The sequence below is a fragment of the Zophobas morio genome, unplaced genomic scaffold (assembly GCF_036711695.1).
Source record: "Zophobas morio isolate AGI-343-1 ecotype UQ-CSIRO unplaced genomic scaffold, CSIRO_AGI_Zmor_V1 ptg000031l, whole genome shotgun sequence".
Taxonomy (NCBI): domain Eukaryota; kingdom Metazoa; phylum Arthropoda; class Insecta; order Coleoptera; family Tenebrionidae; genus Zophobas; species Zophobas morio.
The window spans coordinates 5,658,598-5,685,938 of NW_026972136.1; the positions used below are offsets into that span (position 1 = coordinate 5,658,598).

The 27,341-nt window shown below is 36.0% G+C and overlaps 3 protein-coding genes across 6 annotated transcripts; all 3 read left to right on the forward strand.

The window, feature by feature from the left end:
* The first annotated feature begins 3,963 nt into the window (after nt 1-3,963).
* LOC135139628 (odorant receptor 94b-like) lies at nt 3,964-5,013 on the forward strand. Its single transcript, XM_064069927.1, has 3 exons — nt 3,964-4,685; nt 4,735-4,834; nt 4,897-5,013. Exons 1-3 carry the CDS (start codon nt 3,964-3,966, stop codon nt 5,011-5,013), a joined length of 939 nt encoding a protein of 312 aa, XP_063925997.1.
* A 4,215-nt stretch (nt 5,014-9,228) lies between these two features.
* On the forward strand, nt 9,229-24,960 carry LOC135139234 (juvenile hormone acid O-methyltransferase-like). 4 transcript variants are annotated; one of them, XM_064069391.1, is made up of 3 exons: nt 9,229-9,657; nt 24,346-24,626; nt 24,677-24,960. In XM_064069391.1, the coding sequence occupies exons 1-3, from the start codon at nt 9,299-9,301 to the stop codon at nt 24,856-24,858; spliced, it is 822 nt and encodes a 273-aa protein (XP_063925461.1). In that variant the 5' UTR covers nt 9,229-9,298; the 3' UTR covers nt 24,859-24,960. The 4 variants fall into 4 exon arrangements, with proteins under 4 accessions (XP_063925461.1, XP_063925460.1, XP_063925463.1 ...); XM_064069390.1 differs by lacking the exons at nt 24,346-24,626; nt 24,677-24,960 and adding exons at nt 9,706-9,986; nt 10,037-10,536 and having other exon boundaries at nt 9,235-9,657; XM_064069393.1 differs by lacking the exon at nt 9,229-9,657 and adding an exon at nt 23,845-24,294.
* Nucleotides 14,279-16,273, forward strand: LOC135139233 (odorant receptor Or1-like). Its single transcript, XM_064069389.1, has 6 exons — nt 14,279-14,293; nt 14,996-15,575; nt 15,630-15,729; nt 15,783-15,887; nt 15,975-16,130; nt 16,182-16,273. Exons 2-6 carry the CDS (start codon nt 15,088-15,090, stop codon nt 16,233-16,235), a joined length of 903 nt encoding a protein of 300 aa, XP_063925459.1. The 5' UTR covers nt 14,279-14,293; nt 14,996-15,087; the 3' UTR covers nt 16,236-16,273.
* Nucleotides 24,961-27,341: the final 2,381 nt, after the last annotated feature.

The window sequence follows — 27,341 nt, forward strand, 5'->3', positions numbered from 1 at the left end:
CTTCAGTTCTTCCATTTTCAATTTTTCGATTTTGCTATTTTTCTTTTCTTCAGTTTTTCGATATTCCAATTTTTTCCGATCGTTCAGTTTGTCGATTTGTAATTTTTCGATTTTTCAATTCTTCATTTTTCGATTTTTCAAAAGTTTCCCAAAAATTAGTGAAAATTGGTTCAATCGACCGAGAATTGATGTCAGATTATAAATAGTCTTCCGCCAGTTACGAATCTGGAAACCCAGTCACGATATCTCCTCCAATAAACACGAAAAGCGAATTCAAAATTTCAAAAACTTTTCAAAAAAAAATGGTTAAAATCCCCGGTTCAATCGAGCGAAAATTGATGCCAAATTCTAGTTAATCTTCCGCCAGTTGAAATCGCCGTCAGAATATCTACTCCAACAAATAAGAAAATTGAAGTCAAACTTATCTAAAAATTTCCAAAAAAATGGCTAAAAGTGCTTCAATCGACCGAAAATTGGTGTCAAATTGTAGATAATCCTCCGCTAATTCTAAGTCTAAGTCTAAAATCACGATATCTGTTCCAACAAACACAAAAAGTGCATTCAAAATTTTCAATAATTTAAAAAAAAAATGGTTAAAAAAATTTGCAATTTTTGTTTTTAATAACGTCTATAAAGCTAAAACCAGTGGCGTAATAACACTGCTGCAGAGTTTTTGGACTTTTCAATTCTTCAATTCTTATAATTTTTTTGTTTCTCGAGTTTCTCGATTTGCAATTTTTGAATTTTCAAGTTTATATTTTTGAATTTCTCTACTTAAAATTTCTCTAGTTTTTAATTTTTCAATTTTTCGAATCTGCAATTTTTTAATTCTTCAAATTTTCTATTTGCAATTGTTCGTTTCAGTTTATTTTCATTATTTTTACATTTTTGGATTTTCCAGTGTTCCGAATTGAATTTTCTATTTGAATCTTGAGTTTCAGTTTTTTATTTTCTTTGTCTATTTGAATTATCAGTTTTTCAATGTTTTGATTTTTAATTTTTCTTTTTTTTCAGTGTGAAATTTTTCGATTTGCGATTTTTCGGTTTTTCAACTTTTAGATTCTCTAATTTTTGGTTTTTTCAATTTTAGATTTCTCAGTATCTCGATTTTTCATGTCTTTAATTTTTAATTGTAATTTTTCTAGTTTTAGCTTTAAATATGTAATAATAATTAAAATTTTTCCATTTTTCAATTATTGGATTTTAAAACTACTTCATTTATTCAAGTTAATTTTTCAATTTCTCGACATTTCATTTTTCAAATTTTCGAAGTTTCAATGTTGTTTTTCGATATTACGACTTCGAAGATCCCAAAATATTCCGATTTTACAATTTTTGGATTTTCCAGTTTTTCGATTAGGTTCATTTTTTGTTCTTTCTAATTTTTTGATTCATGATTTTTTTTCGATTTTTAACTTTCTCGATTTTTAGTTTTTCAGTGTCTCAATTCTTCCTTTCTTCACTTCTTCCATTTTCAAGTTTTCGATTTTGCTATTTTCTTTACTTCAGTTTGTCGAGTTTTCAATTTTTCGATTTATCATTCTTTAGTTTTTCGATTTTTCAAAAATTTTCCAAAAATTGGTTAAAATTGGTTCAATCGACTGAAAATTGGTGTCAAATTGTGGATAATTTTCCTCCAGTTACAAATCCGAAATCACCTTCACGACCTCTATTGCAATAAAAGCAAAATATAATTCCAAAATTTTCAAAAACTTACCAAAAAATGGTTAAAATTGGTCCAATCAACCGAGAATTGATGTTAAATTGTGGCTAATCCTCCGCCAGTTACGAATCTGGAAATGCCGTCACGATTTCTGCTCAAATAAACACGAAAATTGAATTCAAAATTTCAAAAATTTTCCAAAGAATGGTTAAAATTCCCGGTTCAATCGACCGAAAATTGGTGTCGAATAGTAGTAGATATTCCTCCGCTAATTATAAGTCTGAAATCGCCGTACCGATATCTGTTCTAACAAACACGAAATGTGAATTCAAAATTTTCAGAAATTTTCCAAAAATATGATTAAAACGGACTAAAATCGATGTCAAATTGTAGATAACCTTCCATCAGTTACAAATCTGAAACCGCTGTCACGATATCTGTTCAAATAGAAACGAAAAGTAAATTCAATCAAAATTTTCAAAAATTTTCTAAAAACTTATGAACGTTTAGATAAGAAACTGAAAACGGATTCGTACACTACAAGTATAGCAGTATATTTTTGTATAACATTCAAAAATCATTTTAAAATACGGTTTATTGAGATGACGTCATCAAATTGTTGGTGAGGACAATTATCCAAATGGATTCAGACACCAGACAGACAGACAGACAGACGGAACCCGGGGACTACTTTTTTCGTACTGTAGAGGTCATGAAACGTCGAGAAAACATAAAAGTGGCAATTCGTCCAATCGGCTCGATTTTACTTTCTTAGCTTAGGCTCGGGAGGTTAAAAGGCCACAAAACAATAAAAATTTGGGGAAAAAAGACAAAAAAGCCATAAAAAATCTCATAAAAAACAATAAAAACATAAAAAAAAAGACAAACAAAACGACAAATATGTACAGTACAACACTAACGACAATAGAATTATGTACCCAAAATTTGGGGAAAATTAGGTAAACTATTTTTTTTGAGTCAACATGCATCAACAATTCAAAAAAATATGGAGACATTGTTAAATCAGAAATAAAAGAGATAAAATTACAGGTAGATTAATAAATCACAGGTACAGGAATGTATCATTTTTCATATTTGAAATAGGAATTATTCTTTAATAGTTTAAAATGACGTCATCAAATTTTTGAAGAGGACGACTAGACGACAATCAGTCCAGTAGTTTCACCCTTTAAGTACAATCAAGCAAATCCAGTTTTTTAGAAAGAAAGAAAATAACAACCGTCACACTGCAAGAAAAAAATGGCTTATGGGAGGATCGAATTTTCGATAATCTCGAAAGCTACGGTAGAAAATCAAAGCGGATTCATAAACCAAAACTACAAAAGTACTTGATGTTTTACCATCTACAGTATATTACTAAAATAATTGTTTACCATATAATTCACCCTTTGAAATAATGCAGCAGTGCTCTGAATCACCCTGTATATCTACTACGAAACAATGGTGACTAAACATGTAAATTATTAAATTTAAAAATTATAATCATTCCAAAACGACAAAAATTTTATCAGAATTCTAGTACAGTGTTACATAAAATAATAAATAATTAAATTAAAACTGACAATGATTTTTCATGAATTATTATTTTTTCCAACAAAAGAATTCAAAAAATTAATTTAATTAATTTTCAAACCTACCTAACCGCCATAATTATTTCAGCAAAGATTTTATTACAAAAAAAATTAGTAAAATATAATAAGGTTACGTGTAATCTTTAAAAACAAATGTGTGGATTCTATTATTTATTCTTAAACACAAATTGTAAGTAAATACTTACTTACCCAATACACCATATTCATCTATACACTTCTTAGTCAGAAATACTACTAAACCAGCGTTTAGTTTAACACCACGCCTGAAAAATCAAATTACGCTCATTATTTAATCATCCTCATTTACTTTCCACTGTTAATAATCCACGTGTAAACCTTCCTGTCCACCAGATTATCAAAATAATAGTACCCAAATATCAATTAATAAACCATAAGGAAACCGCATAGACAAAGAACTCCTCCCACAATACTTACCTTTAAGAAAATTATAATAACGAGGTTGATACAATGTAATTAACAAAAGGTATAATTAGAGGGGTTAAAAACGTTTTGTTTTCCATATTTCGAAAGAATTTTTCACTGAACTCTAATTAGATATACACGCTATTCTTCAAGCTCAATTATTAATAACTCCAGCCTCATTGTTGATTGGTTATCCGCAGCTTAAAAGTCTATAAAAGCTCTAAAACATTACGTTAGAAGCAAAACCTCCCAGTGCGTTCAGTCATGGAAAAATTTGACTGGAAAGCCACTATCAAAATCAACATTCTGAAACTGAAGGTGGTGGGTCTCTGGCCAAAAGGTGACAAAACGTACGAGTTCAACGTGTACACACTATGGGCAGCCGTATCCTTCACTTGCATCATATTTGCACACAACTTCTTCCAAGTAGTTAATATAATTTTTCACATGGATGACCTACAGGCTGTCACAGCGACAATCTACTTAAATTTGTCTGAACTACTTGGAATGCTGAAGGGTTACCACGTCTTTCAAAATATGGGGTTGTTGAAGAAACTTATGGTCACTCTTAACAGCGATTTGTTTCAACCGAAGAATGTCAGACAGCGGCAACTCATAGAACCCAATTTAAAAATTTGGAGGTATAATTATATCCTGTATTGGGGGATGAGCGGTGGAGCGATTTTTTTCTGGATAACGTTCCCGATTCTGGATAATTCGGTTAAAGACTACAGGCTGCCATTTATGGCTTGGTATCCTTTCGACACTCGGACGTCTCCGAACTATGAAATCGCCTACATGCATCAAGTAATCGGCATTCTTTTTGTAGCCACGTCGACTTTAGGTGTTGACACTTTAATTGCTGCTTTGAACATGTACACAGGGGCCCAATTGGATATTTTGTGCGATGACTTGAGGCATCTTGGTTTAGCAGATTTTAACAAAAATTTTATGAAGTGTGTGAGACATCACAAAGAAATTTTGAGGTAAACACTGTGGGATTTGTAGGTTTAGAATAACACGAATAATTTGCAGATTCTGCGACGACTCGAATAAATTTTTCAACTGGATTGTATTTTTTCAGTTCTTTATTAGTGCGACTTCTATTGGAATCACAATGTTCCAGATGACTGTGGTAAGTGTTGAAATGTTAACCTAGAACTTTGACTGAGTTTCACTTATATTTTTATTTACCAGGTGGTTCCTTTAAGTAGTGAATTTTTGTCCATAATGTCGTTCGAATTGGCAATCATCGTCGAAATTTTTATGTACTGTTGGTTCGGTAATGAAGTCCAAGAGAAAGTAAATCTGTAAGGCAAAGTGTCTACGTTAATTAGCTTTTTTTTCTAGAGCAAAAAAATTGGATATGCGCTTTTCGAATCCGAGTGGACCACTGCGTCGTTAAACGCGAAAAAAAGCATAATTTTCTTTCTTTTAAAGTGCCAAACACCCATACAAGTATCTGCTCTAAATTATTTTAATTTAACACTGCAAACATTCATGACGGTAAGTCAGCAAGTGCCGCATACTAATGCCTAATTTCTTACTACACCGGTAATTATTTTGCCGCTTCCTACTCATTGTTCAAAATTTACCAATGTTGTTAATTAGATCTAATATAAGTTAACAATTTTTTTGTTATAGATTCTCCGAGCTTCTTGGTCATACTTCGCTTTGTTACATCAAATGACAATAAGAAATTGATTTGATCACCACAGTGCAGAATTTTAGTATAATTTTTCAGTGCACACTTTAGTCTCTTGTATAAGAATTTGAGAAAATAAATTGTCAGTGTTTTGAAAATGAAAAATATATGTTATAGAAATATTTAGTTCTAAACAAACTTTTCAGAAATCATAAATATATGTACGGTCTACATCTTGTAATTGTTTACATAAAATTTTTCCAGTTTCTGTATTTATAACAAGTAGATCAGTTTGAAAGTAATATTTTCAGGAGGGTGATTCGTCCATTCAAATAGTGGAAAATTCATTTCTTCAAATTTTGGGTATTATGTCATGTAAGAATTCTAATGCCCATACGCGACATAATACCCGGAAAAGAAGAAAATGGCTAACTCTACAAAACCCAGGTATTTCGGTAAAAATTTTAATTTTGAAAAACTCGTAATTCGAGATTTTTCGCAAACTGTAAAATTAACACGAAAAACGTTTACCAAACAAAGCAGTAATGTATATTTTTGTATAAATAAAATCATCATTAATAGTATTAGTTCTATAGTTCTAGCGTAATTTCTGTCTATAGTAAGACGAATTTATAAAAAAAAAAAATAAAAACATTTGATGGCAACAACATCTATAACTAAACTTAAGAAATTTTGGTTAAAGAACTAATTTCATTTTGTCTCAACATATCATAGCTCCTAGAAGTTGAAAAAGTAGGTACTCCGTATTCGTTTGTCTAGTGTTTCTCTTCTGATAGTAAAAATTAATAATAATTAGTTTATTAATCCACCCCCATTTTATTTTGATATACAGGTGTACCAGATAAAACCCACATTCTTTGCATTAAAAAAAAAAAGGTAAATATGACGCCATATGTGTTTACAATCTACTAAATTTAGCTTTTCCCTTCAAACTAAAAACAACAGCCTCTTATCTGGGACACCTGTATGGAGATTATCATACATTTTTAGTTTTATAATGTGTCAAAGAAACAGAACGTTCTTTCTCGACGTTTCATGATTTCTAGAGTAAGGCAAAATAGGTCTCCCGTTTCCACCTGTCTGTCGTCTGTCGTCTATGTCGATTTTTATTTGAGATATGCTCTAAAACTACGATTGTTGTCAAATTTTAAATGTATGTTAGATATATATTTTGTAAAACGTTAACGAGAAATTTTTTTAATTATCCCCACCAAAAATTTTATGAATTCACCTCAAAATTTTGCATAGTAAATGCTACTTAGATTTATAAAATAAGATACTACTGTACTTGTGGTTTATGAATCTGTTTAAACAACTATACATCATTTTTTTTTATTCACAGAATATATACAAATTAATACCAAATTACATTAACAGCGGTAATTATCGTAATTAAATTCGTCAATTTATTAATGATAAAATTGAAGATCTTGGTTATTTTATTATCTGGTAATAACAAAAAATTCTGTTTAACCCAAATTAGTTAAATAAATTTAATTTATCTTACTTGAATCGAGTGATAATGTTTCTGATTTTTTTACAGGTTGGCAACATATTTAAATTTTTATTTTATTATTCTCTCAACTGACAAGTTAACCAATAATTCAGAATTACCAACCGAAAAATTTGCTTCAATTATTAGATATTAATTAAGTTCCATTCTTGATTTAATTAATAAAATAAATTGATACAGTCATTAATTTTTTTGAGTCACCTGTATAAGCAAATCTAAAAAATATGAATGCAGTGATAACTCTCAAGTAAAAAAAACTCATGATATTTTGCACATTTCGGGTTTTTTATCTTAAAAAGTACTAGGCCCGCCCACCCGCCGCCTATTTTCTCGGAAGATATGTCATTTGCCGAAATAAGTCTTATCTTACCAGGTACTAGCCCCGCCCACCCACCCTCCCTCTCTTTTCTTAGAGGGTCTCTCATTTGCCAAAATCACTTTTATCCTGGCAAGTACTAGCCCCGCCCACCCACCCTTTATTTTCTCAGAGCGTAGTACTTGCTAAGATAAGTCTTATTTTGGCAAATTACATTTCCTCTGAAAACATAGGGGCGGACGGGCGAGGTTAGTACTTGCTCAGATAAAACTGATTTTGGCAAATGACATATCTTCTGAAAAAATAGAGGGCGGGTGGGCGGGGCTAGTACCTGGTAAGATAAGACTGATTTTGGAAAATGACATATCCTCTGAGAAAACAGGGGCGGGTGGGCGGGGCTCGTACTTGCTAAGATGAGACTAATTTTGGTAGACATATACTCTAAGAAAATGTAGGGCGGGTGGGTGGGGTTAGAGATTTGCTAAGATAAGACAGAGCAATATAAAAAGTTGTTACTAGAATGAAGGAGAAAGGGGCGGGTGGGTGGGGCTATTGTTTGCTTATAAAAGTCTCTGTAGGAAAAATTTAATCTTCGCTCCGCCCACCCACCCTTCTTATCATTTTTTTCTTTTGAAATAAGCACAAATTTAATATCAATTAGTATAACAAAAACGATTCGTGATTTTCTCATTGCCACTCTACCAAAGAACATATGATTAACCCCCCCCCACACCCCCCACCCCCCCCCCCCCTCCATTTCAGTGATTTATTTTATATGGTCCGAATCAAAGGTGAATCTTACACTGAAGAGAATGAAATCGTTACAAGGAGAAGTGCGCTGGTGGGCGGGGGTAGAAGCTGGTAAGATAAAACTGATTTTGGCAAATGACATATCCCATAAGAAAATAAAGGGCGGGTGGGCGGGGCTAGTACTTGTTAAGATGAAACTAATTTTGGCAAATGACATCCTCTAAAAAAATTGAGGGCGGGTGGGAGGCGCTAGTACCTGGTAAGATAAGACTGATTTTGGCAAATGACATATCCTCTGAGAAAATAAGGGCGGGTGGGCGGGGCTAGTACTTGCTGGGATAAGACTAATTTTGGCAAATGCCCTACTCTCTGAGAAAATAGAAGGCGGGTGCGCAGGGTTAGTACTTGCTAAGGTAAAACTTATTTTGGCAAGGGACATATCCTCTGAAAAAATAGGGGGCGGGTGGGCGGGGCTAGCACTTGCTAAGATAAGAGTGATTCTGCCCTCATTAAATCTGTAAAAACTTGTTAAATTTAAAAGGTGTTAAATTCCAAATTTCCATAATAACGAATTAAATTCCTTAATCTGATAGGATGTTTATTTTTTAACAATTCAATCATTTTTTTAATCGCCCTATTTAAGCAAATCTAAAAAATATGAATGCAGTGATAAATCACAAGTATAGACTGATCATGTTTTACACATTTTAGATAATATTTATCCGCCAAAATTTTTGGATGACATCATCAATTTTTTGGAGGTGATAAGCGAATATGTTTTGAAAAAAAAAATGATTATACTTACCATAAATTGACAACATCTGCAAGATTTCAAAGCATTCAGTTTGGCAGGTTCAAAATTAAATTGCAAAATGTTGTTTTATAATTTCGATTTTTTTCCAAAAATCTGGACGTTTCGGGTAAAAACTCAACACGGAGTCATAAACTACATGTATAGGACTATGCTATTTCATACAATTTAAAACCCATTTACTATGTAAAATTTTGAAGTGACGTCATCACATTATTGATGACGATGATTAGACAAATTTCGGAGATTATCTATCTAATAAAAATCCGGAACGGCAGACAGACAGACGGAAACGGTAAACCCATTTCTTCGCTTACGCTCGGGAAGTAAAAATCAAGTGTTTATAGTCGTCTGGGTTATTTTTATACTTCTAAAGATATACCGCACTCCGTTTTTGTTAAAAATTATCCACGATCATCAGGGTCAGGTTAAACACATACGCAATTTGAAACAATCACGAAAATACATTGTCAGTATTTTCATTGTTATCAGTTGTTTATAAAACGCAATGCATACTCTCACGGTGTCTCAGAACCACAAAAAATGAACGAAGACCCAGCTCTGTACTCAAAAAACTGCCAAATACAAAAATTTGACGCCACCCACTTCCTCCACACTTATTTAAACCAGTTGAACCTGAAAGACGACGCCTCAATTTTGGACGTGGGTGCTGGCGACGGCACAGTCACCCTCGAAGTGATAATCCCCAACTTACCACCCTTCACTAAACTCGTGGTTTCCGACAAATCCGAAAAAATGGCCAACTTCGCCAGAGCGAGATTCAACGACCAGCGGATCGAAGTCGTCAGGATGGACATCAGCGACAACCACGACAACGTTTACAAAAATCACTTCGATCACGTCTTGTCGTTTTATTGTTTGAATTTAGTCCCAGAAGAGAGGTAAAAAAATTGTTTTTGTTTAGTACTTAAATATTATGAGGTTTGTAGGAGCCCACAAGCCATGCGCAACATTTTCACAATGTTAAAGCCTGGAGGAAATCTGTTTGCCACTGTCATAGTCGATTCGGCTCTGTTTGAAACCTGCGACAACATGATCAAGAAGCAAAACTGGCCCGCGGCTATGGTACCTTTCAAAAAAAATCCATATCGAGGTGTCGACAATCCTGAAAAGAAGCTGAGATTTTTTTTGGAGCAAGCTGGTTTTGATGTTCAATTTTGCATGTTTGAGGAAAGAACTTACACTTTCGATGGGTTTAGGCATTTTTTGGGTAGGTTAAGAGTTTTGGGTTGTTTTGTGGTCTGATCAAGAGTTTGGTAGATTTTGCGTTGGCGATAGTACCTGTATTGAACGTGGCTTCGCAAAATAAACAAGTGGAATTTATTGAAGATTTTACAGAAGAGGTGAAGAAAGCTGACAAGCTGTCTATAAAGGGTAGCGGTGATGGGGAAAAAGTTGTCATGTTTTATAGTGTTCTGGTGGTTTGTGCGTCAAGAGCTTAAAAAAGATCATGTTTTTGTAGTCGTTTACATTATTAATGTTTTTGTTAAAGAATGTCTGCAATTATCAAGGTCAGATTAAACACATGCACTTTAAAGCAATTACGCAAGCGTCTTGTTATCAGTATTTTGTTGTTATCAATTCCTGTAATATCGCAATGCACATTCCCAAGATAAGCTGTCTCAGAACAACAAAAATTGGTCTAAAGACTTTAGACAGTACTTCCCTCGCTGTCGAAAACGTCATCAACATTTTTACAGAAGTATTAATTTATTATTTGCCTTACAGGCTTAATAATATTCCCAGTAGGGGTACAAATTAACTTAATCTACATCATGTAAATCAATAAAAATTAAAATAAATAAAATAAAATAAATATTCGAGTTTTATATAATAAATGTTCTATAATTTCTGCTTGTCCACCCCTTGCCATAGTTCCCTTATCTTCCATACTTCTTTCATCCAGTCCTCGTTTAGCATTTCTTCCCTACTTTCCTCCGATTCTCTCAATCCTTCACATCCTTCCAGCATATGCTGTATTGTTTCTCCCTCTCTCCAACATATCCTACAACTTCTGTCAGTTTCATCCATCCAAATATTATTCTCTTTCTCTTCATTTCCACACCTAAATATCGCCATCATTCTTTTCTCCTTTATACTCTCTCTGTGTGTAGACTTTGGTACTTCATCCTTTACTATTTTTCTATATTCTGCTTTATATCTAGACTCCGATATTCTCGATCTGCGTTCTTGCTTATCTATATCCTTATCTCTTACACTCAGTTCTTCTTTCATACTCCTTCCCATTTCTCTCATTCTCTCTACTTTTTCACATGCATATCCCTTTCCTTCATAATAATTTCCAACATTCTTGCAATATTTTGCAATCAGCTCTCTCACTGAACTTCTCTTCAAATCCAACCGCCCTTTTACCCGCTTCCACTCTCATTTTCTCCATTTTTGTTTCTGCTCTCACTATATACCCCGGCTTATACTTTTCCAATCCCAATGTCCATTTCAAGTATTTTTCTTGCACTCTCTCTATTTCTTCATATTTCCTCCATCCCCAAATCTCAGCTCCGTACATAAATACACTTTTGATCAAACTATCAAACATCATCATTCTTCTCTTATAATCATGTCCAAATTTTCTCTCGCCTATTCCCCATACTATTCCTATCATTTTGTTCGCTTTTTGGACCATTTCTTGAATATGCGCTCTATCTGAGTTATTGCTCTTTAATGTATATCCTAAGTACTGGAATTATTTCACCTGTTGAATGTTCTTCCTTCTCCATGCCCACTCTTCCTTCTCCTTTCTTACTTTCTTCCCAAACACCACCATTTTTGTTGTTTCCACATTCACTTCCAATTCCTTTTTTTTTACATACTTCTCGAAACTTTTAATCATTGTTTTCAATTCTTCTCTATGCCGACTATGACCCCTCTTGTCTGTGCTTTTCTGAACATTTCATCCAAATCTCCTAGATAAGCTGCAAACGATGCGGGGCTGAGTGGGCATTCTTGTCTCACTCCTCTATTTGTATAAAAACTCTCGCTCTCTATTCCATTCACTCTCACCGTATTTACTGTTTTTTCATATATTTCTTCCATTTTCGTTACCAAGTACACACATATTCCCTTTATCGTCAAATACTCCTACATTTTCTCTCCATTTACGCTATCAAACGCTGCTTTGAAATCTATGAACAATGCGTACATTCGTCCACCCTCTTTCCTTATTTCTCTTCCCACTAAATACCGCAGGATGTACACATTGTCCATAGTACCTCTTCCTTTCCTAAGCCCTGCCTGACCGTCTGGTAACATACCCCTTGCTTCCATCTCCTTTCGTAACCTCTCATCTAGTATCATTGAGTATATCTTGTACGCCGTATTGAGCAAGGTGATCCCTTGGTAGTTCTTCACATCGCTTTTTTGCCCCTTTTTAAATAATGGGATTATTATACCCTCTCTCCACCGCCGAGGAAACCCTTTTCCCTTCCAAACTCCCTCCACCACTTCCCATATCCTGTCTTTCCCTCCTTCTGTCCCGAACATCCACGCTTCGTTCTGGATTCCATCGCATCCTGGTGCCTTTCCTCTTTTCAGTCTTTCAATCTGTCTTCCTATTTCATCTTCTGTTATTTCCGAACCTCTCGACATTTCCTCCGTCCTTGTGATTCCTCTATTTATTTTGCAACATTTTTCCTCACAACTTCCCAATAATTCCATAAAGTGTCTTTTCCATTCATGTATTTTGATTTTCCCGCTGATTTCAGTCTTTCTTCTCCGTTCCTTGTTTATATATCTCCATACTTCTTCTTCTGTTTTCAGGGACTTTATTGTGTTCTCTTCTTCTTCTCGTTTTTCTGTTTTTCTTTTTTCCCATTTTCTCCTATAATTCTCTTTTGCTTTTAGGTACTCTTCTTTCCTTCCCTTGTTATTCTTCCATTTTCTTAACTTTTCCCTTGCTTTTCTCTTCAACTCACTACATTCTCCGTTCCATCCATTATTCCACCCTTGCCATATGTATATCTTTCTTTTTTCCGTAGCTTCTACAATTAGGTTCCTCAATTCCGCTATCATAGCTTCTATATCTTCTTTCACTTCGAATTTCTTTTTTAATAGTCTACTTCTGTATCTTTGAATTCCCTCTTCATCTCATATTCTTTTTTCTATTTCTTTTCTTTCGTTTCTTCTCTCTTGTTTTTCGTACTCTTGTTCTTTTCCTTTGATTTTTATTTCTAGTGGCATGTGGTCTGATTCTCCTTCTTCATCTCCTTCCTTGTTTCCATTCAAAATTTCCCATCCCATTTCTTCTATTATCTGCCATAATATTTTCCCTTCTTTGTTATTTGCCTTATCTTTTGATCCTCTTTTCTCTCCCTTTTCTTTATCTATTATTTTTGTCCCCTTATCGGCCAATCTTGCGTTAAAATCCCCTCCTATAACTATTTTTTCATTAACATTTTTGCATTTGCTTTGAAATCTTGAAGATGTTTTAAATTTATGATAATCATGATAAATTTTTGACCAAAATGTAATTGCTCATCCCTCCTAAAAAATTGATGACGTAACCTCAAAATATTGCTGAATAAATCCTATCTTAAATGTGCAAAATATGATGAGTCTATACTTTCGATTTATCACTGCATTTTTACATTTCCTTGTACAGAGTGTCTGAAAAAATTAATGAATGAGTCAATTTATTTTATTGATTAAATCAGGGCTCCATTTTACCCAGAAAAATTTGGGAATACGATACTGTTATTTTTAGTATAACAGTGCACCAATCCAAGTTCATATACGTGTCCTTGAAAAAATGTTGATGATGTCATCAGAAAATTGTGTCAAGGAAAAACTCAACTCGAAAATGCTGGATACGTTTCATTGTACTTAGGTGCGAGGGAAGTTCTGTCAAAACAACTTTTGATCAGTTTTGTAGAACTGAGGCCAATTTTCAATGTTCTGATATATTTTATTAATTATTACATTATTAAAGTGTGAAATTCGTTATTGTTTTCCTTTTCTTTTCCCAACACACTCTCATTCCTTTTTGTTATTACTGTTCTATTTACTATAAGAAAACTTTGTATCGTTCCTGAACTTTTCACCTAATTCCAGCTGAAACATTCCACGAATGCGAAAAGCTCTGTAACAAAATTTAAATCGACCCAATTCGAAAACGGGCAATTAACGTTTTAAGTATTAATGCACTATGGAATTGCAGTTCTGTGAAACTTTTATGGAATCTTCTTGCAAATACCAAGCAAAAAACGCAAGTAATAATTAGTTCACATGGAAAATTAATAAAGATACAGGTGGCTTTTTAAAAGAAAAGCTTGAAGCTCATTTTTAATTCAAACCATCGTCACAGTTAAACTTCGATGTGGCGAGTGCAACACTGCAGATCTTGCTCGGAGGTGGCAAGATGCACATCCTGATTAGTCCTTTAGAATACCTACTTCAAAAACAATTATTAGTTCAAATCGTGTAGTAGCTTTTAAATTCGGTGCATTGCCTTGGCAAGAAGTGTTGTGGTATTTCTGTATGTGATCCATAAGTGGACTTCTGGTACGTACCTTATATGATCAAATCAAGCAATGTTCCTTTTTTTTTTTTCTTTTTTCAATTTGAGACTATTTTTAGCCAAAAATGCAACACCCTTATTCACTAAATTTTTGTATTTATAAGCACAAGATAGGGTTAGTGTGTTATAATGAGAAAAAACAACAACAAAAAAGAAACTGTCGTTTCAGACTCGGCAAAAACGTTAATCTAACAAATTATTCATAAGTTAAGTATTCTCCCCTAATTCTTTACCCATGAAAATAATAACCACAGACGATAAAGAAATATTTGCTTTAATTCTAATTAATAAATGTTATAATTAGGGGTTTAACATAAAACAACATCACCATAATTTCACCGAATGCAATAATTATGAAGCTTTATAAATTTAAAGAAATTAAAATAATAAGTGCTTCTTTTGTAATTAATAAAACGGGAAAAATTTCAATTAAATAAACATGAACTCAAACACAGTATATCAGACGTTGGAGACCGAAATTGTCTAGTTGACTAGAATCGTCGAAAAAGTAAAATTCAGTTTTCTTCCAGTCATGGGCGTTCAGAAAAAATTCTGCTGGACAATAACAATCCAACCTAACATTCTCCTTCTGAAAACCTGTGGATTTTGGCCTAAAGATTATGAAGCTTTCAAACTAGATTTTTACACCGCACGCACCGTAATTCTCATCATAATATTCTTTCCAGTATCACTGATTTCCCAAGCAACAAATTTGTTCTTCGTTCTTGACGACTTAGTCGCCCTCACTGGAAATATTTACTTGCTACTAACAGAGGTTATGTGGGCTTTAAAAATGTACTACTTTATCAAAAACATGTCCACCGTCAAAACACTGATGAGAATGTTAAACCACGACTTGTTTCAACCACGAGACGCCAATCAAGTTGTTTTGGTTCAACCAAACTTGGACTCCTGGAAGATCATGTACCAAATGTTTATGGTGACGGCTGTAGGTGGCAACTTATTTTGGGCAGCTTTTCCCCTATTTGGTAAAGCTAATGGAGAAAATGGATTACCATTTTTAGCTTGGTATCCATACGACACCAGCATTTCACCTTTTTACGAAATAACTTATATTCATCAAATTCTCACCTTCGCTTATATTGGCTTTTCACACATCAACACTGATACTTTCGTATCTGCCTTAAATATGTATATTTCTAGTCAGTTTGATATTTTGTGTGATAACTTAAAGAACCTTCACTTTAGTAACAACGTGAAAGCGAATTTGGTAAAGTGCATCAAACACCATTGGCTGATTCTAAGGTAAAATGTTGATAAATAAAACCCAGTAATTTATTAATTATTATATTGTTTCAGTTTTGCTGAAAAAACCAGCCAGTTCTTGGAATCGATCATTCTTTTGCAGTTTTTTATTAGTGTCATCATAATGGGAATAACACTCTTCCAGATAACTATTGTAGATTGTAGTGATAACGAATCTGACCAACCAACACTAACAAACTTTTTCAGGTTGCGCCATTTTCAGCGGAATTTTTGTTTCTGGTATCCTATGAAATGGCAGTAGTAGCTCAAATTTTTATATATTGTTGGTTCGGCAACGAAGTAGAAGTTAAGGTAATTAAAACTGTTTACAGCAACTTGTGAGTGCTTCAAGGGCAGGTAAGTTCTGTCTAAATAACTTTTAACAATTTTTTGTTTTAGAGTAACAATGTGTCCTTTGCAATTTACGGATCTAAATGGCCCGATTTCTCTAAAGAGATCCAAAAGAATATCTGGTTTTTCATGTTCACGTCACAGACGCCTCTTAGATTGTCATCACTAAATGTGTTTTACTTATCTTTGGAATCATTTATGGCCGTAAGAGCTCTGACAAGTGTAGATAATGTACCATGCGTAATAATTTTTTAGATTGTGAAAACTTCTTGGTCTTATTTCGCACTACTTCAGCAAGTCAATTCCTAAAGAGATAAACACTTTTATTTGTACTTGTGCTTCACCACTATTAAAATCTGTTATAACAATTCTTGATGTAGTATGTGTAACAATAAATCGTAAGTTTTTTAACTAGTCCCAGAAATTAACTCTTAGTATGCATATTTTTTGTTCTTTGTGGTTATACCAAATCTGTCAATACAAACTATCACTATAGAATCTGTATATAAAAGAAACCCGTCACATCTCTATAAACACTATTCAAGTTATTCAGTTCTAGAAAAAAACAAATTTAATAGCAATTAGTATAACAAAACGATTCGTGATTTTCCCATTGCCACTCTTACACTGAAGAGAATGAAATCGTTATAAGGAGAAGTGCGCTGGTGGGCGGGGATAGAAGCTGGTAAGATAAAACTGATTTTGGCAAATGACAAATCCCATAAGAAAATAAAGGGCGGGTGGGTGGGGCTAGTACTTGTTAAGATAAAACTAATTTTCGCAAATGACTTTCTCTAAAAAGTAGAGGAACCGTGGGAGGGGCTAGTCCCTGGTAAGATAAGACTGATTTTGGCAAATGACATATCCTCTGCGAAAATAGGGGCAGGTGGTCGGGGCTAGCACTTGCTAAGGTAAGACTGATTATATTACGAGTCTCGTTCTTCGAGATTACATCGTAGTACCGCTACTTTGACTAGATCCAACCACAAGCTTTAGAGAATAAATTTAAAATTTCGGCTTCCCGCCGCCTGCTCCTACGCCGCACCCTAGCGGCTAATCGTCATAACCATAGAATACCCTCACTAGGGTTTTCTATGGTCATAACGTTTTTTGTGCTAGAATAAACCACATGTTTGAGGATTTAAGTCTATCAAGAAATTAATTGTTTATTCAAGAATTATTGTCCTTTATTGTCTTTCAGACGAAAATTACAGTAAGATCAGGGGGAACGCAGCAGAGAAAGAGGAGGAGAGCAATGGCGAGAAGCGGATTAAGAGGTTAGAAAGAGTGGTGCAGTGTCTGACGGACACATTTATAAAATCACTCGATAAAAATAACACGACGTCAGGACTCTATAGGATGAGACCTTGACGGGCGTCTAGGCTGGTGAATTTTGCACGTAGGAGGCAATAACAACCAGTGCATAAAATTTTCATCCGACATTAGGGGAAAAATGAATTAATGATTTGAGACCTTGACAGGCGTCCAGGCTGGTGAATTTTGCACGTAGGAGGCAATAACAACCAGTGCATAAAATTTTCATCCGACACTAGGGGAAAAATGAATTAATGATTTGAGACCTTGACAGGCGTCCAGGCTGGTGAATTTTGCACGTAGGAGGCAATAACAACCAGTGCATAAAATTTTCATCCGACACTAGGGGAAAAATGAATTAATGATTTGAGACCTTGACGGGCGTCCAGGCTGGTGAATTTTGCACGTAGGAGGCAATAACAACCAGTGCATAAAATTTTCATCCGACACTAGGGGAAAAATGAATTAATGATTTGAGACCTTGACGGGCGTCCAGGCTGGTGAATTTTGCACGTAGGAGGCAATAACAACCAGTGCATAAAATTTTCATCCGACACTAGGGGAAAAATTAATTAATGATTTGAGACCTTGACGGGCGTCCAGGCTGGTGAATTTTGCACGTAGGAGGCAATAACAACCAGTGCATAAAATTTTCATCCGACACTAGGGGAAAAATTAATTAATGATTTGAGACCTTGACGGGCGTCCAGGCTGGTGAATTTTGCACGTAGGAGGCAATAACAACCAGTGCATAAAATTTTCATCCGACACTAGGGGAAAAATGAATTAATGATTTGAGACCTTGACGGGCGTCCAGGCTGGTGAATTTTGCACGTAGGAGGCAATAACAACCAGTGCATAAAATTTTCATCCGACACTAGGGGAAAAATTAATTAATGATTTGAGACCTTGACGGGCGTCCAGGCTGGTGAATTTTGCACGTAGGAGGCAATAACAACCAGTGCATAAAATTTTCATCCGACACTAGGGGAAAAATTAATTAATGATTTGAGACCTTGACGGGCGTCCAGGCTGGTGAATTTTGCACGTAGGAGGCAATAACAACCAGTGCATAAAATTTTCATCCGACACTAGGGGAAAAATGAATTAATGATTTGAGACCTTGACGGGCGTCCAGGCTGGTGAATTTTGCACGTAGGAGGCAATAACAACCAGTGCATAAAATTTTCATCCGACACTAGGGGAAAAATGAATTAATGATTTGAGACCTTGACAGGCGTCCAGGCTGGTGAATTTTGCACGTAGGAGGCAATAACAACCAGTGCATAAAATTTTCATCCGACACTAGGGGAAAAATGAATTAATGATTTGAGACCTTGACGGGCGTCCAGGCTGGTGAATTTTGCACGTAGGAGGCAATAACAACCAGTGCATAAAATTTTCATCCGACACTAGGGGAAAAATGAATTAATGATTTGAGACCTTGACGGGCGTCCAGGCTGGTGAATTTTGCACGTAGGAGGCAATAACAACCAGTGCATAAAATTTTCATCCGACACTAGGGGAAAAATTAATTAATGATTTGAGACCTTGACGGGCGTCCAGGCTGGTGAATTTTGCACGTAGGAGGCAATAACAACCAGTGCATAAAATTTTCATCCGACACTAGGGGAAAAATTAATTAATGATTTGAGACCTTGACGGGCGTCCAGGCTGGTGAATTTTGCACGTAGGAGGCAATAACAACCAGTGCATAAAATTTTCATCCGACACTAGGGGAAAAATGAATTAATGATTTGAGACCTTGACGGGCGTCCAGGCTGGTGAATTTTGCACGTAGGAGGCAATAACAACCAGTGCATAAAATTTTCATCCGACACTAGGGGAAAAATTAATTAATGATTTGAGACCTTGACGGGCGTCCAGGCTGGTGAATTTTGCACGTAGGAGGCAATAACAACCAGTGCATAAAATTTTCATCCGACACTAGGGGAAAAATTAATTAATGATTTGAGACCTTGACGGGCGTCCAGGCTGGTGAATTTTGCACGTAGGAGGCAATAACAACCAGTGCATAAAATTTTCATCTGGCATTAGGGGAAAAATTAAGTAATTATTTTTCCTTGCAGATGGAAATCAGTTTGACCCTGGTAAAGAAAATGAATCCGTCAATCCTCTAGTTGGGGATCCCGGGTTCAAAGAGTCAGTCAGGTGTACCTCGGACTCAGACAAGATCCTCGAGGAGATCAGATGCAGGCTGAGGAAGAGGGCCTAGTAGTAAAGGATGATGCCCAGTCTACTGAGGCAGCTGAGTCTAAGAAGCTAGATAACGAGGTGGAACTGCTTCTAGGAGAGGATCCAGGGGCTAAGAAAAAAGATCAAGTAGAGCTGCATGAGAGCTTGGTGTCGCGTTGGGCATCTTGGTTGTCTGACGGATTGCCGAAAGAGATTAAAGTCCAAGTAGTGGACAAATATCCTCGAAAGGGGAATATTTCTCTCGAGGCCCCAGAATTAAATGAAGAAATAGCAGATACTCTGAACGAAACGGGTGTCAGGAGGGATCAGCTATTTAACCAAGAACAGAACTTAGCTGGTTCAGCCTTATCAGCATTAGGACAAGGCATCACGATGATTTTAAAAGATGAGGAAGAACCCCTAGATCATCTGGAGTTACTAGAAAAATTAGCGGATGCAGGAAAACTAATTACGCAGCTACATTTCCAGGTCTTTTCAGCTAGAAGAGCGTTTATCTCTCCAATATTGACCAAGTCAACGAAAAATCTGTTACAGACAACCAAGCCTGGGTCTCTGTTGTTTGGAGAGAAGCTGACGGAAAAGATAAAAACTGCAAAGTCAATGGAGAAGATCGGCAAAGAGATTAAAGCCTCTCCTCTTCCATCGACCTCTGGTACTAGCAAGAAACTAAGCAGGCCAGCCCCTAGACGCACTTTAAACTGGCGGGGCTCGTATCAGGGCCTAAAACAGTATCAGACGAAATTCCCCCCATCTCAGCCGGTCAGCAAGAGTACATACAGCAATGTCTCGAAGTCAACCAGCAAGCCGCGGCCACTGAGGGATGCAAAGAAATAAAAATTAGTTTCTATGTATTTTAGACTCGAAAGATGCATATTTCTTGGTAAAAATTGGTCCGGGTAGTCGAAAATTTTTAAGATTTAAATTCAGGGGTCAAATATTTGAATTTCAATGCTTGCCCTTTGGACTTTGTACAAGTCCGTATGTATTTACAAAGTTACTAAAGCCAGTCCTGAACTTTCTTAGAGAAAGGGGATGGTTATCGACAGCGTACATAGATGATACACTTTGCATCGGCAAATCTCGGGCCGTGTGCAAGAAAAATGTAGCAGTCAGGAGGAAAACTCTAACTGAGCTTGGGTTCATTATAAATGAAGAGAAAAGTAAAGACGAGCCAGATTACAAATCATGCCCAGGCGTACCGTATGGGATGCTGTATACAAAAATGTTGGAAAGAGAAAAAATGAAGGCGCTAATCCTAAACGATCAAAATTTTGATCGAAGGATGATCATTCATTCATATGTAAAGAAAGATCTGGAGGGGGGCTGAAGAATATTCCAGTAGCAAAGAATCCGATTAGGTCATTAAATTATAGGTTAGAGATTTTCTCGGATGCATCGCTCAGAGGGTGGGGTGCGCACTGCAACGGAGAAAATACTCACGGATTTTGGTCTCAGGAGGAGAAGAGGTTACATATAAACCAGCTGGAGATTATAGCAGCGTTTTTGGCGCTTAAGTGCTTTGCTAGGGAAGTCCAAAATTGCGAAATCTTACTTAGAATTTCGTATATCAATCGTATGGGGGGTATACAATACGTAGAACTTAATCAAAGGGCTAAAGATATTTGGACCTGGTGTGAGAAAAGAAGAATCTGGATCTTTGCTTCCTACATCCCCTCGCGGGAAAACACAGACGCAGACAGGGAATCTAGAAGAGTCAATGTAGATACTGAATGGGAGTTAGGAGCCCCCTTCTTTCAGACCATAGTAGAAAGGTGGGGGTTTCCAGAAATAGACTTGTTCGCATCAAGGAGTAATGCTAAGACCGATGTGTTCTGCTCCTGGAAACGAGACCCAGAAGCTCGTTACATTGACGCTGTTACAGTTAATTGGAGTAAATACCTTTTTTATGCATTCCCTCTCTTCGCGATGGTTGATAAGGTGCTACAAAAAATCAATTCAGATAAGGCTCAGGGAATAGTGGTAGTCCCTCACTGGCCTACCCAGCCTTGGTTTCCCTTATTTAAATCAATGCTATTAGAAGATTATTCGCCCTCACCTAAGCTTCTGTTATCTCCTTGCAGGTCTCTAATTCACCCGTTAGCGGATCATTTTTCCCTGGTTGCAGGGAGGCTCTCCGGCGATCGTATCAACAGAAACTAGTGCCAGCAGAAGCTGTAGAGATTCTAATCTCTTCACTAACGGATTCTACTCTGAAACAATACAACACAGCCCTTAGAAACTGGTGGAGACTGCCAGAGTGAAAAGAGAGACCCCCTACAACCAGATATTTACCTAGTTTTAAAATACTTAACATTTCGATTCAATCAGGAGGCATCATACGGCACACTTAATTCAGAGAGATCAGCGATTAATCTGATAAGCACGATAGACTTGGGAGTCTTTAAAAACAGACCACCGACGCCTAAATATGACACCACCTGGAACACAGAGGCAGTTTCTAAACTGGGCAGAAGCACTGGGACCGCTGAAAGTCCTGGACCTAAAATCTCTCACCTTTAAGTTGGTATCTTTACTAGCCTTAGCTACAGCCATAGGGTTCAGACATTGTCCCTAATCAAAATAAGTGACATGACAGTTTCGAAGAGCAATGTGATCATAAAGATATCGGAGCAAATTAAAACATCTAGAGTCGGAGTTGCACAACCCTCGTTCAGTCTACCATTGTTTAAAGAGCGAAAGGGCACTTGCGTCGCCAGGGTGTTGTTGAAATACGTAAAAAGAACCAAAGTTCTAAGAGGGAATGAAGACTACCTGTTTATTACATTTAAGAGGCCCTACTATAGGGCAACTGCGCAATCAATAAGCCGCTGGATAAGGTGCTGTCTCGTGGAAGCCGGAATAGATCCCAAATACACTGCTCACAGCACGAGACACGCAGCCACGTCTGCTGCAGAGGCGAGAGGTTTAGATGTAAACATCATAAAGAGTACAGCTGGATGGTCAGCCAGCTCTCAGGTGTTCGCAAAGTTCTACAAACGCCCGATAGAACCAAGAAAAGAATCGTTTGTAGAGGTGTTATTCAATCAACAGGGTGAATAAGTCTAAAATAAGTCTAAGTAAGTCTTAAATTAAGTTTAGCTTGAAAAAGGTGATTATGGCATTAAGCTCTGTAACAGGTATTAAGGAATAAGGACTAAGTTGGTTTGCTCTAAACATCTACGATGTAATCTCGAAGAACGAGACTCGTAATATAATTAAAAATCAAACGAACTTACCTTAGGTGATGTTCGATTGTAATTATATAAGAGTCTCGTTCGAGATGATTACAGCCCTCCCAAAAAACTTTTATCCTGAAAAAATTTTTTCCCACCCCTAAAGTTGTGAGTTTGGTTACAGCTTAATTCCATAATTTTGGAATGAGCTTTAAACTGTATGACGATTAGCCGCTAGGGTGCGGCGTAGGAGCAGGCGGCGGGAAGCCGAAATTTTAAATTTATTCTCTAAAGCTTGTGGTTGGATCTAGTCAAAGTAGCGGTACTACGATGTAATCACCTCGAACGAGACTCTTATATAATTACAATCGAACATCACCTAAGGTAAGTTCGTTTGATTTTTAATTTTGCCCCTATTAAACCTGTAAAAACTTGTTAAATTTAAAAGGTGTTAAATTGCCATTTTGCCTAGTGACGAGTTAAATTCCTAAATCTGATTGGATGTTTATTTTTTAACAATTCAATCATTTTTTTAAATCGCCCTGTTTAAGCAAATCTAAAAAATCACAAGTATAGACTGATCATGTTTTGCATATTTTAGATAATATTTATCCGCCAAAATTTTTGGATGACATCATCAATTTTTAGAGGGCATAAGCGAATATATTTTGATTAAAAAATTATTATGCTTACAATAAATTGACATCTGCAAGATTTCAAAGCATTCAGTTTGGGAGATTCAAAATTAAATTGTAAAATGTTGTTTTATAATTTTGATTTTTTTCAAAAATCTAGACGTTTCGGGTAAAAACTTAACTTAAACTACCTTTCTGGGACTATGTTATTTCACACAATTTAAAACTATGTAAAATTTTGAAGTGACGTCATCACATTATTGATGACGATGATTAGACAAATTTTGGTTAGCGTTTTACCACCTACATGATATTCCTAATATAAATACAAAATTCGATAATATTCTTCTCAGTCCTTTCGTAGATTATCTATCTAATAAAAATCCGGGACGGCAGACAGACAGACGGAAACGGGATGCCTATTTCTTCGCTTACGCTCGGGGAGTAAACATCAAGTGTTTGTAGTCGTCCGGGTTATTAAACGCGTTATTTTTATACTTCTAAAGATATACCCCACTCCGTTTTTGTTAAAAATTATCCACGATCATCAGGGTCAGGTTAAACACATACGCAATTTGAAACAAACACGAAAATACATTGTCAGTATTTGCATTGTTGTCAGTTGTTTATAAAACGCAATGCACACTCTCACGCTGTCTCAGAACCACAAAAAATGAACGAAGACCCAGCTCTGTACTCAAAAAACTGCCAAATACAAAAATTTGACGCCACCCATTTCTTCCACACTCATTTAAACAAGTTGAACCTGAAAGACGACGCCTCAATTTTGGACGTGGGTGCTGGCGACGGCACAGTCACCCTTGAAGTGATAATCCCCACCTTACCACCCTTCACTAAACTCGTAGTTTCCGACAAATCCGAAAAAATGGTAAACTTCGCCAAAGCGAGATTCAACGACCAGCGGATCGAAGTCATCAGGATGGACATCAGCGACAACCACGACGACGTTTACAAAAATCACTTCGATCATGTCTTGTCGTTTTATTGTTTGAATTTAGTCCCAGAAGAGTGGTAAAAAAATTGTTTTACTTTAGTACTTAAATATCATGAGGTTTGTAGGAGTCCACAAGCCATGCGCAACATTTTCACAATGTTAAAGCCTGGAGGAAATTTGTTTGCCACGCTTATAGTCGATTCGGCTCTATTTGAAACCTGCGACAACATGATCAAGAAGCAAAATTGGCCCGCGGCTATGGTACCTTTCAAAAAAAATCCGTACCGAGGTGTGGACAATCCTGAAAAAAAGCTGAGATCTTTTTTGGAGCAAGCTGGTTTTGACGTTCAATTTTGCATGTATGAGGAAAGAACTTACACTTTCGATGGGTTTAGGCATTTTTTGGGTAGGTTAAGAGTTTTGGGTTGTTTTGTGGTCTGATCAAGAGTTTGGTAGATTTTGCGTTGGCGATAGTACCTACATTGAACGTGGCTTCGCAAAATAAACAAGTGGAATTTATTGAAGATTTTAGAGACGAGGTGAAGAAAGCTGACAAGCTGTCCATAAAGGGTAGCGGTGATGGAGAAAAAGTTGTCATGTTCTATAGTGTTCTGGTGGTTTGTGCGTCAAGAGCTTAAAAAAGATCATGTTTTTGTAGTCGTTTACATTATTAATGTTTTTGTTAAAGAGTCTCTGCAATTATCAAGGTCAGATTAAACACATGTACTTTAAAGCAATTACGCAAGCGTCTTATTAACAGTATTTTATTGTTATCAATTTCTATAATATCGCAATGCACATTTCCAGGATAGGCTGTCTCAGAACAACAAAACTTGGTCTAAAGAGTTTAGACGGTACTTCCCTTGCTGTCGTACGCCTATTATGTTTTTTTTCCTCATTATATTTTTGTAGCGGGGCAAAAAAAATTGCGATGACGTCATCAACATTTTTGCAGTAGTATTAATTTATTATTTATCTTACAGGCTTAATAATATTCCCAGTAGGGGTACAAATTAACTTAATCTATCTAAATAAAAATAAATAAAATAAAAAAAATATTCGAGTTTTATATAATAAATGTTCTATTCTTTCTGCTTGTCCACCCCTTGCCATAGTTCCTTTATCTTCGATACTTCTTTCATCCAGTCCAGTCCTCTTCCATCCTCGTTTAGCACTTCTTCTCTACTTTCCCCCGATTCTCTCAATCCTTCACATCCTTCCAGAATATGCTGTATAGTTTCTGCCTCTCTCCAAATATCCTGCACCTTCTGTCAGTTTCATCCATCCAAAAATTGTTCTCTTTCTCTTTATTTCCACACCTAAATCTCGCCATCATTCTTTTCTCCTTTATACTCTCTCTGTGTGTGTACTTTGGTACTTCATCCTTTACTATTTTTCTATACTCTGCATTATATCTAGACTCCGATATTCTCGATCTGCGTTCTTGCTTATCTATATCCTTATCTCTTACACTCAGTTCTTCTTTCATACACCTTTCCATTTCTCTCATTCTCTCTATTTCTTCACATGCATATCCCTTTCCTTCATAATACTTGTCTCTTTCGTTCCAAACATGTTTTCCCCCTTCCTTTCTTATTTCTTTCCAACATTCTTGCAATATTTTGCAATCACCTCTCTCACTGAACTTCTCTTCAAATCCAATCACCCTTTTACACGCTTCCGCTCTCATTTTCTCCCTTTTTGTTTCGTACTCATTACATATCCTGGCGTACACTTTTCCAATCCCAATGTCCATTTCAAGTATTTTTCTTGCACTCTCTCTATTTCTTCATATTCCCTCCATCCCCAAATCTCAGCTGCGTACATAAATACACTTTTAATGAAACTATCAAACATCATCATTCTTCTCTTATAATCATGTCCAAATTTTCTCTCTCCTATTCCCCATACTATTCCTATCACTTTGTTCGCTTTTTGGACCATTTCTAGAATATGCGCTCTATCTGAGTTATTGCCCTTTAATGTATATCCCAAGTACTGGAATACTTTTACTTGTTCAATGTTCTTCTCTCTCCATGCCCACTCTTCCTTCTCCTTTCTTACTTTCTTCCCAAACACCACCATTTTTGTTTTTCCACATTCACTTCCAATTCCTTTCTTTTACATACTTCTCAAAACTTTTAATCATTGTTTTCATTTCTTCTCTTTTCTTTGCCACAATCACCAAATCATCTGCTTACGCCAACGACCACATCTCGCTCTCTATTCTATTCACTCTCACCGTATTTACTATTTCTTCATATATTTCTTCCATTTTCGTTACCAAATACTCTCTTTCTCCTTAAATACTCCCATATTTTTTCTCTATTCACGCTATCAAACGCTGCTTTGAAATCTATGAACAATGCGTACATTCGTCCACCCTCTTTCCTTATTTCTCTTCCCACTAAATGCCGCAGGATGCACACATTGTCCATAGTACCTCTTCCTTTCCTAAACCCTGCCTAACAGTCTGGTCTTGCTTCCATCTCATTTCGTAACCTCTCATCTAGTATCATTGCATATATCTTGTACGCCGTATTGAGCAAGGTGATCCCTCGGTAGTTCTTCACATCACTTTTTTGCCCCTTTTTAAATAATGGGATTATTATACCTTCTCTCCAATGCCGAGGAAAATCTTTTCCTTTCCAAACTCCATCTACCACTTCCCATATCCTTTCTTTCACTCCTTCTGTCCCGAACATCCACGTTTCGTTCTGGATTCCAACCCTCCTGGTGCCTTTCCTCTTTTCAGTCTTTCAATCTGTCTCCACATTTCCTCCGTCGTTGTGATTCCTTTATTTATTTTGCAGCATTTTTCCTCACAACGTCCCAATAATTCCGTAAAATGTCTTTTCCATTCATGTATTTTGATTTTGCTACAGACTTCAGTCTTCCTTCTCCGTTCCTTGTTTATATATCACCATTCTTCTTCTTCTGTTTTCAGGGACTTTATTGTCTTCTCTTCTTCTTCTCGTTTTTCTCTTTTTCTTTCTTAACACTAACTCCTATAATTTTCTCTTGCTTTTAGGTACTCTTCTTTCCTTCCCTTGTTATTCTTCGATTTTTTTAATTTTTCCCTTGCTTTTCTCTTCAACTCACTACATTCTCCGTTCCATCC